At 47.0% G+C, this 15,392-nt stretch overlaps 1 protein-coding gene across 4 annotated transcripts; it reads left to right on the plus strand.

Annotated features, from left to right (window-relative positions):
* The first annotated feature begins 236 nt into the window (after positions 1 to 236).
* LOC114118049 (cationic amino acid transporter 3-like) lies at positions 237 to 9,737 on the plus strand. Of its 4 annotated transcripts, none has more exons than XM_042232425.2 (12): positions 237 to 452; positions 1,244 to 1,642; positions 2,220 to 2,378; positions 3,610 to 3,796; positions 4,202 to 4,314; positions 4,486 to 4,708; positions 4,879 to 5,018; positions 5,119 to 5,221; positions 5,410 to 5,609; positions 5,809 to 5,975; positions 6,245 to 6,353; positions 6,520 to 9,737. In XM_042232425.2, the coding sequence occupies exons 1-12, from the start codon at positions 278 to 280 to the stop codon at positions 6,606 to 6,608; spliced, it is 2,064 nt and encodes a 687-aa protein (XP_042088359.1). In that variant the 5' UTR covers positions 237 to 277; the 3' UTR covers positions 6,609 to 9,737. The 4 variants fall into 4 exon arrangements, with proteins under 4 accessions (XP_042088359.1, XP_042088360.1, XP_042088361.1 ...); XM_042232426.2 differs by having other exon boundaries at positions 1,247 to 1,642; XM_042232427.2 differs by lacking the exon at positions 6,245 to 6,353.
* Positions 9,738 to 15,392: the final 5,655 nt, after the last annotated feature.

Below are 15,392 nucleotides of genomic sequence, written 5' to 3' on the forward strand. Positions count from 1 at the left end.
TCTTCCCTTCTCCAGAGAATCTTGCCAACCCAGGGATTGAACCCAGATCTGCGTTGAAGGCAGATTCTTTACCAGCTCAGCCATCAGGGAAGCCCTACGTGACTGATCCTCACACTTAAAATGATTAAACTAGTCAATTTTATATGTCTTTTAACAGACACGCATACACACACACACACACACACACACACACACACACACACACACACACAAACCATCTTGGAACCACCCCCTGAGGGTTACCACAGAAGAGTCAGGGCTGATAGCAACATGGCAGATGGTCCCCGCCCACACAGCCCCATCTCCACCCCAACAACCCAGGGGTGAGGACTGTCTTCTGTGCTCAGGACTCCCCGCTTCGGTTCTTGGAGATGTCTCAGCTCCAGCCCCGCACGGCTTAACCTCAGCCTCCCTGACTGACCCAGTGCTCCAGGCTCTGCTCCAAGGATCCAGTAAGTCTCCAGTCAGCCTCTTCTGTAGGAGACTGGGCGCTGAGTTCACATCCTCCTAAAGAGACCTTTGCAACCCCAGAGTGTGGGGGGTCAGCCCGGCTCCAGCCTGATGGTGGAGAGACCCATTTTCTAGATGAAAACAGGAGCTGGGACCTGTCTGTGTTTGTGTGAGAAGGTGGGATTTGGGGGGTTAGATCAAGTCCGCAGGCTGTGACTCTTTTTTGACTGGTGCTCAAACAATAGTGAAGATTCCCCTTATACAGGGTTTGTGATGTGAATACTGATGTCAGTCTCCTATATACTGTTGACGCTCTGTATCTGTGGGTTCCTCCTCTGTGGATACAGGGATGACATAAATGACTTGAGAATCCCCAGGTTTTGGTGACTGCAGAGATGACTATATGGTGATTTATATTAAGTTACCATCAGGTTTGCTACAACCCTCTGTGAAGTTGGCTCTATTATTTACCATGGCAGCAACTTAGGAATACAGAAGTGAATGCCACAGAGCATAAAATTTGCCATCTTAAAATATTTTAAGCATCCAGTTCAGTACCGTGGCACATTTTGATGCAACATATTTTCTTCCCCTCAATCCTCTTACACTTCCAGTAACTGAAACATATTAAAAGTCTTCGCTGAGTTTAACAATCCAAAGCTCAGACACGGAAGACTTGCTCAACGTGTCTTTTGACCAACTGCTGCTAAACACTCCATTGCTCTGTGGAATTGGACTCCCAGGGCCAATGGCAGATGGACCTTCTTGATGGCTTCGTGTCTTACTTTCTCAGCAGATTGGAACATGTCAGCTACGTCTCGGATGCTCCAGCAGTATGTTCACCAATTTAGTCAGAAGCTGGCTCACAGGCGGCTGCTGGAGGCCAGAGCGGAGTCTGAGAGTCCCGAAGCCCATCTCAGCACCCTCGATCTGGTGGCCTTGGGTGTGGGCAGAACCCTGGGAGCTGGCGTGTACATCCTGGTTGGTGCAGTGGCCAAAGTGAGAGCTGGACCAGCGACTGTCATCTGCTTCCTGGTGGCCGGCCTGTCCTGTGTGTTGTCTGGGCTCTGCTATGCAGAGTTTGGGGCCCGGGTCCCAGGCTCCAGTTCTGCGTATCTCTACAGCTACATTACCATGGGACAACTCTGCGCCTTCATCACTGGCTGGAACCTCATCCTGTCCTTGGTCATCGGTGAGAGGATGGACTGGAGGAGAGTATGGGGCTTAAGATCAGGTTCTAGGAGATGGGGTTTAGGTCTTCACTCTTTCATGAGAATTTGATTATGCACCTTGTAGGGGGAAGTGGGTAATAGTGGCAGGTAAACTCCACAACTTCACTGTTCTCAGCTCTCCCCTGCTTTCCTTAAATGATGGACCAAGAGCCCACAAGGAAAGGGGACTCTAGGCAGTGGCTAAGAGGGAGGCATGACCCACAGGCTCATCCCCTCACCATACTGAAGTCTCTGTTCAACTCTTTCTTTCATGGAATTTTCATTTACATCCCGCTTTAAAATTTCAATGCATACCTTCCAGCCCTCCTGGTCCCAACTTCCTGTTACGTTTTCTTACATAACATTAATCTCCTCCTAGCATATTAAATAGTTGATCTATTTTGTGAATTGTCTGCGTATTCCCATGCCAACCCATGAAAAGAAACTCTTTGAGGTCAGGTATTTTGTTTGGGTTCCTCCAAAACAAAATATAGCCCATGGCCCGTACTAGGCATCAGTTTATGTTTGCCAGCGATGTTCCTTCTTCTGCCACTGCAGGCACCGCCTGTATAGCCCGGGGCTGGAGCTCTGCCTTGGACAGCCTGACTGGGAACTACATCTCTCAGGGGTTACAGGAAACTCTCTCTCTGCATGTGCCCTACTTCCTGCCCACCTATGCAGACTTTGTCGCCCTGGCCCTGGTGCTGCTGCTCACAGGTGAGAGGGGGTGATAGGATGGGAAGAGTGGGGTGCAGAGCAGAAGCTGGGGTGAGAAAGGCTTGGGGTGGCAAAATGATGGAGAATGAGGACTGGAAAATAGGGTCTGTGATACAAAAGACAAGAAGGCAAGACATTCCATTCTTGGCACCTCTGACTGTTGGGGCTTGATCATTCATAGGTGTGGGGGTGTGCAATTTGGGTTTTTTAGAAAAGCTCATCATTCACTGGATGTTGAGTAGCAACTCTGAACTTTACTCACGAGATACCAGTCACACACACCTCCTAAACTGTGAAAATCATGATGTCCCCAGACATTGTCAAATGTCACTTGGCGTACAAAGTCAACGCCAGCTGAAAATCATTTACTGAGATCTTATTGAGAGTTGAACTATAAAGAAGGCTGAGTGCCGAAGAATTGATGCTTTTGAACTGTGGTGTTGGAGAAGACTCTTGAGAGTCCCTTGGACTGCAAGGAGATCCAACCAGTCCATTCTGAAGGAGATCAGTCCTGGGTGTTCATTGGAGGACTGAGGTTGAAGCTGAAACTCCAATACTTTGACCACATGATGCAAAGAGCTGACTCATTTGAAAAGACCCTGATGCTGAGAAAGGTTGAAGATGGGAGGAGAAGGGGACAACAGAGGATGAGATGGTTGGATGGCATCCCCAACTCAATAGACATGAGTTTGGGTAAACTCTGGGAGTTGGTGATGGACAGGGAGGCCTGACATGCTGCAGTTCATGGGGTCGCAAAGAGTCGGACACGACTGAGTGACTGAACTGAACTGAACTGATTGAGACCTTACGAAGATGTATTATTAATTGAGAAGAAAATAACATGGCATAAACTTAAACATACTATTTTCCCCAGCTTTACTGAGCTATCAATGCAACACTGTACAAATTCAAGCTGATGTTTGGTAGATTTGGATTTAACATGACAATTCGGTAGAGGTATATGTTGTGAGATGACTGTCACAGTAAGAAATTAATGACCTTAGGGTATACAGGTCAGTGGGACTTAGTACATTCACAATGTTAGCTAACAGTCACCCTCACCTGGTTCCAAATATATTTATCACCCCAAAAGGAAACGCTGTATCCACTGAGCAGTCACTGTCCATTCGTCCACCACCACTAACTCCATAACCCCTGACAACCACTAGTCTGCTTTCTGTGACTGTGGGTTTAGCTGTTTTGGATGTCTCGTATTCCATCTTTCCCACAGGAGTGCTGGTCCTGGGAGCTCGCGAGTCGACCCTGGTTTACAAAGTGTTCACGGTCATCAACCTTTTGGTTCTCAGCTTTGTCATCCTCTCTGGCTTCGTTAAAGGAGACCTGCGCAATTGGGAGCTCACAGAACAGGACTACAAACTGCACACATCTGGATCCACTGACACTTATAGTTTGGAACGGTACTCTTGGCCGTAGCAACAGTTGGGGGAGGTGGTGCAGCGCTGGAAATATGAAGACGAAAAGACCGGGGCTTCCCTGGTGGCGCAGTGGTAAAGAATCTGCCTGCCAATGCCAGAGACCTGAGTTCGATCCCTGGGTTTGGAAGATCCCCTGGAGAAGGAAATGGCAACGCACTCTGGTATTCTTGCCTGGGATATCCTATGGACAGAGGAGCTTAGAGGGCTACAGTTCAGGGGGGTGTAAAAGGGTCGGACATGACTTAATGACAAAACAACAACAAAGAGACCTGGGCTGATGGATCCAAGTGATGAGGGTCCAGGATTCGTGGTATTAAGGGCGGAGTCCAGTAGAGATGGCTCAACACATCTCACCCATGTCCTTCCTCATTCCTTCTCTCACCACAGCTTGGACCCTCTGGGTTCCGGAGGGTTCATGCCCTTTGGCGTTGAAGGGATTCTCCACGGGGCAGCTACATGTTTCTACGCATTTCTTGGTTTTGATTCCATTGCCGTGAGAGGTAACGTGATCACGGTGTGTCCCATCAGAGGGCTGGGCACAGTTTGGGCTTCTCTTGGGTGTAGGGGTTGGTAGTAGGTTAGCCTGTTTCTTGAAGATTCAAGAGGGAATTTGATTTTGTGCTTTCATCCCAGTATGTTTTCCTGACTCGGCATTTCCGCCCTTCCTGCAGGGGGAGAAGCCCTAAATCCTCAGCATTCCATCCCCTTCAGCATCATGATTTCTCTCTTCATCTGCTTTTTGGCATATTTTGGAGTCTCAGCGGCACTCACCCTCATGGTACTCTACTACCAGATTCAGCCCAAGAGTCCTTTGCTGCAGGCTTTTCTCCACGTAGGGTGGGGCCCTGCCAGATACTTTGTGGCTGTTGGCACCCTTTGTGCTCTTACATCCAGGTCAGTGTTGTGGTTTTCAACCCATCTACTGTCAGATGCTAGGGTATCCCAGCTCTTGGGATTGAGAGACAAGAGAGAAAGACATCTTACCCCATATAGACCAGGGAGAGGATGCCCTGGCCTCTCCTGCTTCTCCACGTCCACTCACATGTCCCCATTTTCTCTCCCAGCCTCCTGGGTACCATGTTCACCATGCCTCGGCTGATCTGCGAAATGGCAAAGGATGGGCTCCTTTTCCGGGGACTTGCCTGGACCTATGGTCACACAGGCACCCCCGTCACGGCCATCATGGCTTCTGGAAACATTGCAGGTGAATAAAAAGAACCTACTCCTTCTCTGAATCAGCTTCCCAAACGTGCAGTGGTTACTCACTCTCTCCCCTCCCCACCTTGTCTATGTCGTCACTCCAGGGGTCATGGCATTACTGTTCGAATTCACGGATCTTGTGGATCTCGTATCTGTTGGGACGCTGCTTGCTTATTCCCTGGTGGTTTTTTCTGTGCTTGTCCTCAGGTGAGACCCCACTACACCTTGACTGGGGGCTTTGGGCTCTTGGAGATTGATGGGGAGGTAATCGTCCGCTGCTTTCTTGCTGCTTTCTAAACGTCCTGGTCCACTTAGCTGGGAATAGATAGATTAGATTGTCCAATGTTGGATGAGTAGGAGCTGCTCTTATTATTGCTGTAATACCTCTAATTCAGATACCAGCCAGATCAGATCTTAAGCAAAAAGGAGAAAACAGAAGACAAAATTGAGATGAAGTCTGAGATTGAAGGAAGTCCTTTGAACTCTGAGCCTGAAGCAGGAACCGCAAACATTCTAAAGACTCTGTGGTTCCCTACCAGCACCATCCCCACCCGGAAATCTGGCCAGATTGTCTATGGATGTGCTTCCCTGCTTGGTGAGCAGCGGGATTTCTTTTTGATGGTATTCTCATATTGGCAGAGTAGGGTGGAAATGTGCCTTTTTCATTGATGAGGACACTTGGAGATACGATGGCCCTTCCTGATGTGGGCAGCCTGGGGAGGGGTGTGACCCGAGGTTCTGACATCTTTGTCTTCTGGAGTCCAGCCTGTTCTCCTCCTCCTTGACCCTTGCAGTTCTCCTGCTGACCATCCTGAGCCTGGTCCTGACCCAGTGGCCCAGCCAGTTGTTCTCTGGAGACCCCGGGCTCACAACAGTGGCTGTGCTGCTGCTGCTGCTCATCACTGGGGTCACGGTCATCATCTGGAGGCAGCCCCAGGACCCCACTTATCTTTATTTTAAAGTAGGTGACCTTATGTGTCCAAAATGTCCACCTTTAGTTTATGAAGTCTGCATGCTTTGAGGTCTAAACATCCTTCGCTGGACCAGGGAAGAAGGGGAGCTACTGAAACCACTGAACTCTTCCCTGATCCACACTCAATGCTTTACAAATCCAGTCTAAGAGGCACTGAACACATCCCCAGTAATAATGGAATCCTCCATCCACATGGGGTCGGGTCTCCCTTTCAGACGTCTGGGGTGTGCTCAGGGATGAGCTGACTCTGCCCACAGGTCCCTGCTCTGCCTGTCCTCCCACTGGTCAGCATCTTCGTGAACGTTTCCCTGATGATGCAGATGACCTCTGGGACCTGGGCCCTGTTTGGCATCTGGGCAGCGATTGGTAAGAGGCTTCCTTGGAAAATAGGACCTCTTGAGTGACTGAACCTAATCCTTTTCCTACCACCACTCCCTAAACTGTGTCAGATGCTATGATAGGAGGCCTATTGGGCATTTATAAGGGGGGAGAGCACCTACTTTCCCTTCTCATTATCTCATTTGCCTACTAGGATCTGTCATATACTTTGGATATGGGATCCGACGCAGCCTGGAGGAGAACAATGAGCAACAGCCACCAGGCTCCACCTCCCAGACTTGACAAAAACATCCCTGGTGCTGGGTCATCTTAACCACAGGAAGTAGAGGCTGTATGGAATCCCTCCATGCACTGGAGGATCTGCTCTGAGCCTCTATGGAGTATGAATGTGGGATGCATTTACAGCCATGAATTTTTCGCCAACAGACAAAGCAACTTTAAATACTGCACATTTTTTTGGCTGCAAAGCATAGCTTATGGGAGCTTAGTTCCCCGACCAGAGAATGAACCCCAGGGCCACAGGACTGAAATCATCAAGTCCTAACCACTGGGCTTCTAGGGAATTCCTAAAGTCTTGCAATTTTTATGTAAGCTTTTGAAAATGTCATGTGAAGTGAAGAAGTGAAGTCGCTCAGTTGTGTCCGACTCTTTGCAACCCCATGGCTGTAGCCTACCAGGCTCCTCTGTCCATGGGATTTTCCAGGCAATAGTCCTGGAGTGGATTGCCATTTCCTTCTCCAGGGGATCTTCCCAACCCAGGGATCGAACCCGGGTCTCCCACATTGTAGACAGACGCTTTACCGTCTGAGCTACCAGGAATATCCTAAAATATCATATGTATACAGAAAAGTGCCAGCTTTGTAAGTGTGCAGCAAGATACATTTTCACCAGAAAATTATCACAATGTAATCAGCAACCAGAGGAAGAAATAAAAATACTAACCTGCACATAGGAAACAACTACTCAGCCATTAAAAAAGACCTAAACTCTCCACCACAGCATAAGCCACTCCATTACATCTTGTGTGGCTGGCTTTTAAAAAAAAAAAATTTTTAAGTATTTTACATCAACTATTTCAATTTTTTATATAGGTTAATCTAACAGCCCACCACTACATCTAAGTTGCATCATGAAGGTGTATGCCCAGTGTTTTAACATGTGGGTCACTCGATGCAGGTCAGAATCTAGCCAGCCCTTCACCAGTACCCCCATCCCTGCTTCACCCCTCCACTTCCTGTTCAGGTTTTCTTTCATGAGGAGCAGAGCTCCTGACCTCCTAGATCAAGTGTCATTTCTCTGCCTCTGTGCTCAGCTCTCCCAGCAAACAGACCTCCTCGAAGAAGGGGACCAAGTCACATCCCCTTTATCCCCTTCCATCCCTTCGTGCAAGGCTGGACGCAGGCACGATGCTCGTTAAATGCTTTTGTTGCTTGAATTCACATCAGAGATGGTAAGCTCCCCTTCCCCTGGTTGGGGTCTAGCTGGGGTTGGGGTCCCCCCACACTGGAGTGTCTCAGATCATGTGAAGACTGTGGGGAGTCAAGTAGTAAAAGAGAGACTGGGTGGGAGCAGGGTTTGAGTGGGTTCCCAAAGATTTATAGCCCTATCTTCCCAGGGTCCTTGATGATCATATGAATTCAAGTGTCTCTGAAAATAATCAATATAATGGGAATAAGCAAGAGTTTTATTTGAGCCAAAATGAGGACTATAGTCTGGGAGACAGACTCTCAGATAGCTCTGGGGAATTGCTCCACTGAAGCACAGTTTCCAGCATCATCTTATACTTCATCCAAACAAAGAACACACATCAACCTGACAGGGTGTATTCCTTCAAGATTTCCAAAGAGACGGACTGAGCACATAGACAGTGAGGCAACGAACTCTATGCTGATGGCGGGAAAAGGAACCTTATCTTCCAGGAAGTGTTAACACGGAAGCCATGAGAAGGGAGTTGCTCATTCTTATCTTCAAAACAGATGTTCTTTACATCAGTGGTTAAAGAAGATGAGCTGTGAGGGTCTGACAGGCTGCTTGAATTCACACAAAGTTCCAGCTGAGCCATGCATACGTCAAATTGACTCCCTCATATTTCAATATGTCAACATTTCCTCCATCCCAAGCAGGTAAAAATCTTAGATCCACATGATCCAGCAATTCTACCTTTGAGGATGTACTCAGAAAAACTGAAACCACACTCTGGAAGAGGCATTTGTACATCCATGTTCATAGCAGCATTTCTCACAATAAAACACGAAAGCTAACCAAGTGCCCATTGACCAAAGCATGGCTAAGTCCATGTGGTATGTGCCCACAGTAGAGTGTTATTCAGCGTTAAAAAGGAAGGGGATTCTAACACATGCTACAACATGGATCTTAGCGGACATTCTTCTATGTAAAATAAGCCTGTCCAGAAAGGACATACACTGTCTCATTCCACTGAACTGAAGAACCTGGAGTTGTCAGAGTCACAGAGACAGAGAGTAGAAGGGGGACAGCCAGAAACTGGGAATGGAATTCCCAGGAGGGAATTCTGTTGAATCGGTACAGAGAGTTTCAGTTTTGCCAAATGGAAAAAGTCCTGGAGTTCGGTTGCACAAAAAGTGAATGTATTTAATGTGACTGAACTGCACACTTAAAATGATTAAACTAGTCAATTTTATGTTATGTGTATTTTACCACACACAAAAAAATTGTGGAACCTCCCCTGAGGGTAACCACAGAGCAGTCAAGCTGATAGCAACTCTGTAGATACTCCCTATCCACCCAGTCCCATCTCCACCCCAAAACCCAGGGGTTCAGGACTGTCTTCTGTGCTCAGGACTCCCCACTTCGGTTCTTGGAGATGTCTCAGCTCCTGCCCTGCATGACTAAACTCAGCCTCCCTGATTGACCCAGTGCTCCAGGCTCTGCTCCAAGGATCCAGTAAGTCTTGGGTCATGCTCTCCTGTAGGAGACTGGGCGCTGAGTTCACATCCCCCCAAAAGAGACCTCTGCAATCCCAGAGTGCAGGGGGGGTCAGCCCAGCCCCTGACTGAGGGTGGAGAGGCCTGTTTTCCAGATGAAAGCAGGAGCTGGGAGCTGTGTAAGTTTGTGTTGAGGGGAAACAGGTTAGGTGTGGGAGACAGGATCAGGTCTGGATGCTCTTTTTTTGTCTGGAGTTCAAACAATATCAAAGATTGCCCACATAGAGGATTTATTATATGTGGGCCACTTCATTTCAGTCTCCTGTATGCTGTCGGCATCCAATAATTAGGGGCTCCTCCTCCTTGAATATAGAGGAGACCATCAGGGACTTGAGAACCTGCAGGTTTTGGTTCCCTTGGAGGAGGCCATCATGGTGATTTATATTAAACCACCTTGCAATACATTATACCCAAAAAAAATAAAAATAAAATACATTATACCCAGCAACTCTGTGACGCTCTCTCTATTATTTATCATTGGCAGCAATTCTGTTAAATGGTTGTTAAAATACACATGACATAAAATTTACTACCTTAACCGTTTCAGAGTTCAGTAAAGCGTATTTATATTGTTGAGCAACCAACCTCTAAAAACTTTTCATCTTATAAAACTGAAACTGTGTCCCCATTTAGCAATTACTTCCCATTCTCCTCTTCACCAAAGCCCCAGACCAACTACCACCCTACTTTCTGTCTCTATGAATCTGACTACTCTGGGTACTTCATAGAAGTGATAGCATATAATATTTGTGTGTGTGTGTGTGACTGTCTTATGTCACTTAGCTGACGTCCTCTGGACTCCTCAGTGTTGCAGCTTGAGTCAGAATTCCCTATCATTTCTTTTCAGGCTGCACAATATGCCCCTATACATACAGACCACACTCCTTCATGGATGAACACTTGGTTTGCTTCCGTCTTTCAGCTACGGGGAATAATGCTGCTATGAACATACGTGTACAAATACTGCACACTGTTTTGAGATACTATTTCCATTTGTTTTGGGTATACATCCATAGAGGGAATGCTCGATCATTGCTATGTCCAGCACAGCGCATGAGAAAGACCAGAGTTATGAAAAGACAGACATGTATAATTTGGCAAGCGGGCAGTCAGGGGCCCTGCTGCTCTCCATGGCAGGAAGACAAAATGACTCCTTTCAGCCCGCACTTTTATTGGCAGAAGTCACATGAGAGCACTTGGAAAGAGGTATAATAGGGAGTTTGATCAGCGCACCATAAAGGTGGAGGCAAGTTAAGGCCCTGCTGTTGATCAGGAACATCTTGGTTTGTTTCCATGGAGACAGAGGCAGGGGCAGGCAGTGACGCGGAGCAGAGAGCATGTCCCTTCGGCTTGCTTACTAGGACAATCACAGGGTGCGTTACGCTGTACCCTCCAGTCATGGGGCAGGTTCTGGTCTCTGCTCCGCCAGGCTGCAACATCGTCCCCTTTTGGTCCTGACTGCAGGGCCATCGTGATCAATAACAGATGAGTCTCAGGGGACTCTCTCATTGATCTGAGGCTGAATCTGCAGACTGTGAGAAGGAGTGAAACCCAAAGAGCATTAGTGCTCGGGTTCCCCATAGACTTCCTCCTCCGAAGCCTTTGATTATACTGAGAGGGTTAAGTTTTTGGAAAGAATCTTCAATTTTAGTCAGAACTTCTGAGGCTGGGGTGGCCTGAAGGTCGGCTTGACTGGTAATAGTAACCTGTTCCTGGAGATGGGTGATGTCTAGTGACACATTGCTCCAAGCTCCTTGGAGGTGATTTCTTTTTTTTTTTTTTTTTTTACCAAATCCCAAGTATGTGTAGTCATTATATTTAAGAGGAGTAACACAGTAATGAGTAACATTCCAGTGGCAAACAAGTTGTTGCTGGGAAGTGTAGGCTCTGTATCTGTTCTCCCATCCCATCTCCCATAGCAGTGTGTTCTCAGCAGCAGCTAACTCAGATTCAAGTCGGGTGTCAATCCTTAACTGAGTATTCCACACATGGGGAGCATTTTGTTGTCATTGACAACGTGCTGTGTCTGCACAGCCTCTACCAGGGCAGTGGTTGCAACAGCAGTAGCAGTCACTAGAACGACACGGATATAACTCCTGCAATCAGCATCCCCAAAAAGCATTTAAGTGCAACGCACCAGGGAATCAAGTGTCTGGATAATCAAATGCATGCCGGGTGTTGCCTCCCCAGGTTCAGTTAAGTTAACTGGAAGCCAGGCAGCGGGCATGCATGGAAGGACAAGCACAGAACTGCGCTGTATTACAGCATGATTTACGCAGTGATACAGTCTGCAGGATGTACATGTTACATTCCATATATTATTTTCATTTTTAATATAAGGATTCCCTACTAAGAACACTTGTGTGAAAGGCACATACAGTGACTCCTAAGGTCTGACTCTCGGTCACTGTAAGAGTGTAGCTATCCTTGTTTTTAGAGTAATTGCCAGCAGAAATATGGACTGGGTAGAAGGGGAGAGCTATCTTTCAAATATGCACGTGTAAAGGACCCGATTGTTTTTAGTATAGTATCAATATATTATATCTTAGGAGCAGCCTTCATGCCGAACAATGGGACCGGAACTTTGAACAAATGCTTGTGTCTTACCTTGCACAGGCACAGACTGCCATTTCAGGGTTGTACAGTTGCGTCCGAGGGCTCGACCGTGAGGTCCCCAATCATAAAATGTAACACGAATCTGATGAGGACAGACCACACTGTCCTCCCAATACAGCCCCTGTTCAGATGCATCCCATACTTTGTCTGCTAATGGGTGGATCCCGGGACAGAGGCAACAGGTCGTGTGGTCCTGCCTTTTATAACACTTCCATCCAATATCGTGTATATTTGAGCTGTTTGATTATCACATGTGGGCACAAGATTTCTCCAAGTTTGAGTATGGACATGAAGGCAATTGGAGCCACTGCCTACACACAGTGCCAAGGAGGAGGTCAATCCAGAATAATTATGCAAGGCTCCTTCTTGTACTAAATCTGGAGGTGCCATTAGGATCAGGGAACCAGTGGGAATCATTGGCCCAAACTGTGGGGGAAGGGTAAATCCAGGCTGAGGGTCAGGCTGATGGAGGGTTTGGAACACAAGTCCAAAACAAATCAGCATCTGTCCTAGTTACCACCCGAGAGACTGATGCCACCGTAGCCAGCAGCACGGTCTCGGGGGTCTTCAGTGTCTGTGCAGGAGCATCTGCTCGCTCTTCTGACTGAGTCTCTTCAGTTGTCCCCAGGACACAGGAGGTGCCTGGTGAGCGCGTAGCCTCTGGACTTTCTGGGTCACCCATCGCCATGCTCACTGTGGGATCCCTCATCTCCAGTGGTGCAAATGGGGGGTTCATGGTGTGGCTTGATGCACGTGCTTGGCATCCAACAAGAGCCTTGATATGGTTGAGACACAACCATGTCCTCACCCCAGGTTGGTAGAGGGGGTTGGCCCTTCCCATGGAACACCTTCTGGCGCCTTCCACCAATCTGCGGGTGTTGCACTGAAGGGTATGTGAATGGTGTTTCTCACACGGGGTGGATTTTTGGTCATCTGTTGTGAAAAATTTTAAGGTTAGGAGAGCCAGATGCAGACGTTCAGGTGGAGATGTCCCTGCTAGTCCCCCTTTTTGTTTTAAAAGTTGATTTTTAAGAGCATAATGTGCTCGTTCAACAGTAGCCTGGCCAGTCGGGTTATATGGGATGTCTGTAGAGTGACTAATAGACTCGAGAGAGCAAAAGGTTTTAAAAGCTTTATTTATGTAAGCGGGCCTGTTGTCAGTTTTAAGTTTCTTTGGAATGCCCATATGAGCAAAAGCAGCTAATAAATGGCATTGGGCATGAATGGTGGTTTCACCAGGATGAGCAGAAGCCCAAAGCATGTGAGAATAAGTATCGCTAGAAATATGGAGGTAGCTAAGGCATCCAAACTCAGGAAAATGGGTTACACCCATCTGCCAAATTTTATCTGGAGTAAGCCCTCCGGGGTGAACTCCAGGCGGTGGAGGTTGATAAGCACTGACTTGCTGACAGGAAGGATAGGCTTAACTAATTTGTGTTGCTTGGGATTTAGTAATGTTAAACTGATGTCTAAGGGACTGGGCAGACTGCTGAAGAAGTTGAAGAGACTGGTAAACCTGATTAAAAATGGGCATCGTTCAAAGATCAGCCTGAGAATTGCCAAGGGAGGGGAGAGTGAGCTCGACTATGTGTAATAAAGAAAGAAAGGAAAGGAAAGGAAAGGAATGGGAACTAATGGCTTTTTGAAGTTGGAGAAATAGGAATAATTCCTCCGAATTAACTTGTTTAATTTTTGTAGTCTCAAAAGATTTGGTCATTCCAACAACATTGCAGAGTCACTAACAATATTAAATAGGGGTCTTATCTTTAGATACTGCTGCTGCTGCTGCTGCTGCTGCTAAGTCGCTTCAGTCGTGTCCAACTCTGTGCGACCCCATAGACAGCAGGCTCCCCTGTCCCTGGGATTCTCCAGGCAAGAACACTGGAGAGGGTTGCCATTTCCTTCTCCAATGCATGAAAGTGAAAAGTGAAAGTGAAGTTGCTCAGTCATGTCTGACTCTTCGAGTCCCCATGGGCTGCAGCCTACCAGGCTCCTCCGTCCATGGGATTTTCCGTCCAAGAGTACTGGAGTGGGGTGCCATTGCCTTCTCCTCTTTAGATACCGGTATTGTAATTACTGCTACTAGCTCCACCCGCTTAACTAGAGTTTCTCGTTCGTCAGGACCAGTAATGTCTCCTTTGCCATTGTTAGAGCCATCTGTAAAGTAAGTAGGAGCGCCTGGGATAGGCGTGGCCTTGGTGACTCTGGGCCACACGAAGGAAGTTAGGGAAATAAATTGTAATAATTTATGTGCAGGAGGCTGACTGTCTAAAATGCCCACAGAATCAGCAAGGGCAACCTGCCATGATAAGCAAGTTTGCCAAAGTTGCTGCTGTTGGGTTTTGTCAAATGGAACATGGAGAGTTTGAGGATTAAAGCCAGTCAACTGGCAACTGGTCTAATTAAATTAGACCCGAGGGTAATGTATGTCAACAGGGTTCTGCCCTCCTGAGAATGTGGGAACAGCCATTCTATGATGTGTCAATTGTGGGCTGTTCTTGGAATAGAACTCCCACAGGGGCTTCTGGAGAAGCTACAGAAATGAAGAGAATGGGATAATCATAGTGAATACGATTAAGCTGAGCATTTTGAATGGCAATTGTTACTATATCAAGTTCTTTTTTAGTTTGTGGAGTCAGAGTTTGAGGGGAAGAAAGGGCTGAGTCTCCTTTAAGAGTCTCAAAGAGGTATTTAAGTGAGCTGGTAGGAATGTCCAAGGCAGGGAGCAACCAATTAACATCTCCTAAAAGCTTTTGAAAATCATTTAATGTTTTGTACTTTCTGGGGTGTAATGGTGACGTTCTGAAATCCGGTAACCTAAATAGCAAAAGGGAGCTTTTTTTTAATTTTTTCGGGGGCTACATGTAGTCCCCATCATACAAGGTCATGTTGAACTTGGTGAAAAAGTGGGTTTAGGAGAGACTCCTCTGGGGCAGCTAAGAGTATGTCATCCATATAGTGAATGATGTAGGCATGAGGATAGAGGGCTTGAGCTCACTCCAGAGCGCTAACCATGTATGGTTGGCAGAGCATAGGACTATTCATCATCCCAAGGCAACATTTTCCACTGGGAGCTTGTTGGTTAATACAGGGTACTGAAAATGCAAATTTCTCTCTGTATTGTGGAGCTAAGGGGAGTGTATAAAAACAATCTTTAAGATCCAGAATTACAGTGGGAACCTCAGATATACAGATGACACCACCCTTATGGCAGAAAGTGAAAAAGAACTAAAGAGCTTCTTGATGAAAGTGAAAGAGGAAAGTGAAACAGATGGCTTCAAGCTCAACATTCAGAAAAATAAGATCATGGCATCTAGTCCCACCACTTCATGGCAAATAGGTGGGGAAACAGTGGAAACAGTGGCAGACTTTATTTTGGGGGGCTCCAAAATCACTGGAGATGGTGCCTGCAGGCATGAAATTAAAAGACGCTTACTCCTTGGAAGAAAAGTTATGACCAACCTAGATAGCTTATTAAAAAGCAGAG

Source organism: Ovis aries, chromosome 14 (genome assembly GCF_016772045.2).
Source record: "Ovis aries strain OAR_USU_Benz2616 breed Rambouillet chromosome 14, ARS-UI_Ramb_v3.0, whole genome shotgun sequence".
Classification (NCBI taxonomy): Eukaryota; Metazoa; Chordata; class Mammalia; order Artiodactyla; family Bovidae; genus Ovis; species Ovis aries.

Coding starts and splice junctions, on each gene's coding strand:
- LOC114118049 (XM_042232425.2), top strand. CDS start 278: ATGGTCCCCGCCCACACAGCCCCATCTCCACCCCAACAACCCAGGGGT. Junction 4,709..4,878: donor CTTTGTGCTCTTACATCCAG/GTCAGTGTTGTG, acceptor TTTCTCTCCCAG/CCTCCTGGGTACCATGTTCA. Junction 5,610..5,808: donor TGGATGTGCTTCCCTGCTTG/GTGAGCAGCGGG, acceptor TGACCCTTGCAG/TTCTCCTGCTGACCATCCTG.